Source organism: Engraulis encrasicolus, chromosome 7, assembly GCF_034702125.1.
Source record: "Engraulis encrasicolus isolate BLACKSEA-1 chromosome 7, IST_EnEncr_1.0, whole genome shotgun sequence".
In the NCBI taxonomy this organism is placed as follows: Eukaryota; Metazoa; Chordata; class Actinopteri; order Clupeiformes; family Engraulidae; genus Engraulis; species Engraulis encrasicolus.
Window position 1 is genome coordinate 3,668,113 of NC_085863.1, and position 3,641 is coordinate 3,671,753.

A 3,641-nucleotide genomic window follows, 5' to 3' on the forward strand; every position below is an offset into this window, starting at 1 on the left:
GAAGTAAATGTCTCATGTTATCGAGGCCAGTGTCAATTAAAATCAATCAATTAATCAATCAATCAGTTAATCAATCCACCTCTGCTCTGCCACAGGTGCATGTGGGAGGAGAGGAGTATATCCACCTGCGCCTCTTCCAGGACCTGCCCTGCAATGGCGGCAAGAGGGAGGTCCACAGCCTGGCCACCAACAAGACAGCAGCAGATGAGATCCTCTACTTCTAGCAAGCTCACAGACCCAGAGCCCAGAGCCCAGACCAAGAGCCCGGACCGGACCCGGACGCCGGACACCCAGCCTGCCTACCGCAGAAAAATACAACAAAAAGCAACACAAAATCCAACACAACGGCACCGTCCTGAAATACAACAAATAAAAGGCATAGAAGCCCCTAAAGGAAGTTTGTTACTTTAAAAAGACAGAAAATCCAATAAATGTTTGGAGATGTGAAAATCCACCGTGGCTCTTTATTGCTTTGGCATGTATTACTATGTACTACATATTGAAAACAATCAGTTTACAATATTATTACTAATTACGCCACCCTGCCTACCGCAGAAAAATACAACAAAAGCAACACAAAATCCAACACAACGGCACCGTCCTGAAATAGCCTACAACAAATAAAGAAGCCCCTAAAGGAAGTTTGTTACTTTAAAAAGACAGAAAATCCAATAAATGTTTGGAGATGTGAAAAAACACCGTGGCTCTTTATTGCTTTGGCATGTATTACTAGGCCTATGTACTAACTACATATTGAAAACAATCAGTTTACAGTATTATTACTAATTACGCCACCCTACCTACCGCAGAGAAATACAACAAAAAGCAACACAAAATCCAACACAACGGCACCATCCTGAAATACAACAAATAAAGGCATAGAAGCCCCTAAAGGAAGTTTGTTACTTAAAAAGACAACACAAAATCCAGCACAACGGCACCGTCCTGTTTCCCGTGTTCGACTCGGGCCCAAAGTCATTTCCTGGCTCCTCCCCCTCCGTCCATCTCTAGGCTACCTCTCCTGTTCACTTCCTGTCACCATCTCTCACTGTCCTATCAAATAAAGGCATAGAAGCCCCTAAAGGAAGTTTGTTACTTTAAAAAGACAGAAAATCCAATAAATAATGTTTGGAGATGTGAAAATCCACCGTGTCTCTTTATTGCTTTGGCATGTATTACTATGTACTAATTGCACATTGAAAACAATCAGTGTATTGTGTGTGTGTGTGTGTGCGTGTGTGTGTGTGCGTGCATGCGTGTGTGTGTGCTTGCCAAGAGTGTGTGTAGTGTACAGTATATGGCTCAGTATTTGGACCCACGACAGACGGCACACTGCAGGTGGACAGACAGACAGGCAGACAGGCAGACAGGCAGGCAGGCAGACAGACAGGCAGACAGGCAGGCAGACAGACATGCAGGCCGGCAGACAGGCAGCCAGGCAAGCAGACAGGCTGACAGACAGGCAGGCAGGCAGGCAGATAGACAGACAGGCAGGCAGGCAGGCAGGCAGGCAGGCAGACAGACAGGCAGGCAGACAGGCAGGCAGATAGACAGACAGACAGACAGGCAGATAGACAGACAGACAGACAGACAGACAGACAGACAGACCACATAACCTCCGGAGGTCCATGTCATAGCCTCACATCCAATTGCTCTGGCAAAGCTCACACAGATAGTTTTATCTTTTTAACACTAGGGGGCGGCATTATCCAATGTGGACCAAGCTCTAGTTCATCAGACAAATATAGTAAAGGAAGATATAGATAAGCATGTTGTTTCTAAATAATTCCACACCATACGTTAACAATGAGGGTTAGTGTATGTAAGTTGGCCATTACTGATGTGTAGGAAACCTTAGCTGGGGATTCAAATGAGAACATGAATTTTGAATCTCCAGTGACCTTCTGTGTTCAAAATCAAGGTCATCAGAATTTTAGGTCTATTAGCCAAGAGTAAAAATGAAGAGTGTCAATGCAAAACGACGTATCCACCATTCTGGACTTGCATTTTATTATTGGAAATGACTGTTCAGAGGTCCTATCATCTATGTGTGATTTCCTGCCATTCAAATATTTTGAGGCCATACTTCTGAACCTAGGCCTATATAAATACATTTTGAGACCATACTTCTAAGCCTAGGCCTATATAAATACCTTTTGAGAGCATACTTCTAAACCTAGGCCTATATAAATACATTTAGCAATCCAATGGAACATCCAATGCAGGCCCTGCCATGGCCATCCGGTAGGGCACTCGCCTGCCATGCGGCCGACCCCTCCCCATCTCTCTCCCACTCATTTCCTGTCCTACTCTTCACTAATATATAATATAAATAAAAAAGGGAATGCCCAAAAATGTCCATTTCCAACTGTGGAAAAATGGGATGCCCTAATAACTTCATACCATGTTTCATCTTCTTGATTATACATAAGGAGAGAGGGCATCCCCACTTAATTAAGTCCTATGCTTTTATTTCTTTTTTGTCTTTGATTTCTCTGTCCACCTTTTCACAGCTTAACCTATCAATACTGTCACCTAACACTAATAATATTTTGCTACACAGGTTTGATTACAGACTATAATTTTGCACTCCACGTAGCAAGAGTAGATGACTGCACTACACTATAATAGGCACCAGCTGCATATGGTCCATTACACAATCAAGCTGACAGAAATAAAACACTGTATACAGTAGGTCTAGTGGTTGCATAGCAACAGGATACATCCACTTTCCCCAGGTTTAGCTGGCTTCCACATTCAGTGGGTGAAGAACAAAAAAAATCTTTAAACAGACAGACATACAGTAGCCTACATCTGAAACATGCTGTAGTTGGTCACATGTTGAAATCTGCTCTGTCCTTGGTTGCTTGAGGAATTGTTTGTTATGCAGTAATTTCAGTGGCATAGGCCTAATGCAGGGGTAGGCAATTAGCGGCCCGGGGGCCATATCTGGCCCCATCAATTATATTCGGCTCTTGAGATGCAGCAAATAGGAGTCCAGTGCAGTTAGAGTAGTCAAAGTGAAAGAAACGCAGCCAGGATTAGTTCCATGAATCAACTTTTGGTTTCATAGCTTTTGAAATGTTGAATTTTGATTTGCTGGCTAGCAATCTTCAGCTAATGAAACATGCTATGACAATAAACAACTGGCAATCGTATACATTAGTTACGGCACAAAACCATGGCGATGGCCGGCCCACGATGCCCTTGTTAGAAAAAAAATCGGCCCGCGTCCAAACCCAATTGCCTACCCCTGGACTAATGTGTCGCCAGAGGCGTAGCATCGAGTTTTGGGCCCTATTATGTACAATCAGATCCAATGGTGAGTGAGATTTATACAGTAAACATAAGGTCAAACGTATTGTCAGCGTACCTGTAGTCAACCTTTGTAAACATGTCTGTATGGGAGCAGGACATACATGTGCTGAGAACAGGCCATCTTAAGAGTATGACCTTACAGGGAGTGCGTTCCAATAGGCGACCTTGCCTCCTCCACTTGTGCTTGTCTCCTCATCCCTCCTCATGGCCCCTCCTCCTTGGAGAAAACGATAAAGTTTCCCAGCTGTCAGCCTAGCCACAACAACTTGTGAGGGACTGTTTGTCATTCACCATCCCAATTGTAAATGGGAAAAAGACTTTAC

General features: G+C 43.8%; 1 protein-coding gene across 1 annotated transcript in view; it reads left to right on the forward strand.

Annotated features, from left to right (window-relative positions):
• Positions 1-569, forward strand: part of LOC134451907 (cystatin-B-like) — a 1,965-nt gene extending 1,396 nt beyond the window's left edge. The window contains exon 3 of the mRNA XM_063202301.1: positions 96-569. Within this exon, the coding sequence (XP_063058371.1) occupies positions 96-224 (129 nt within the window). The 3' untranslated portion in view covers positions 225-569. The remainder of the gene's footprint in view (positions 1-95) is intronic.
• Positions 570-3,641: the final 3,072 nt, after the last annotated feature.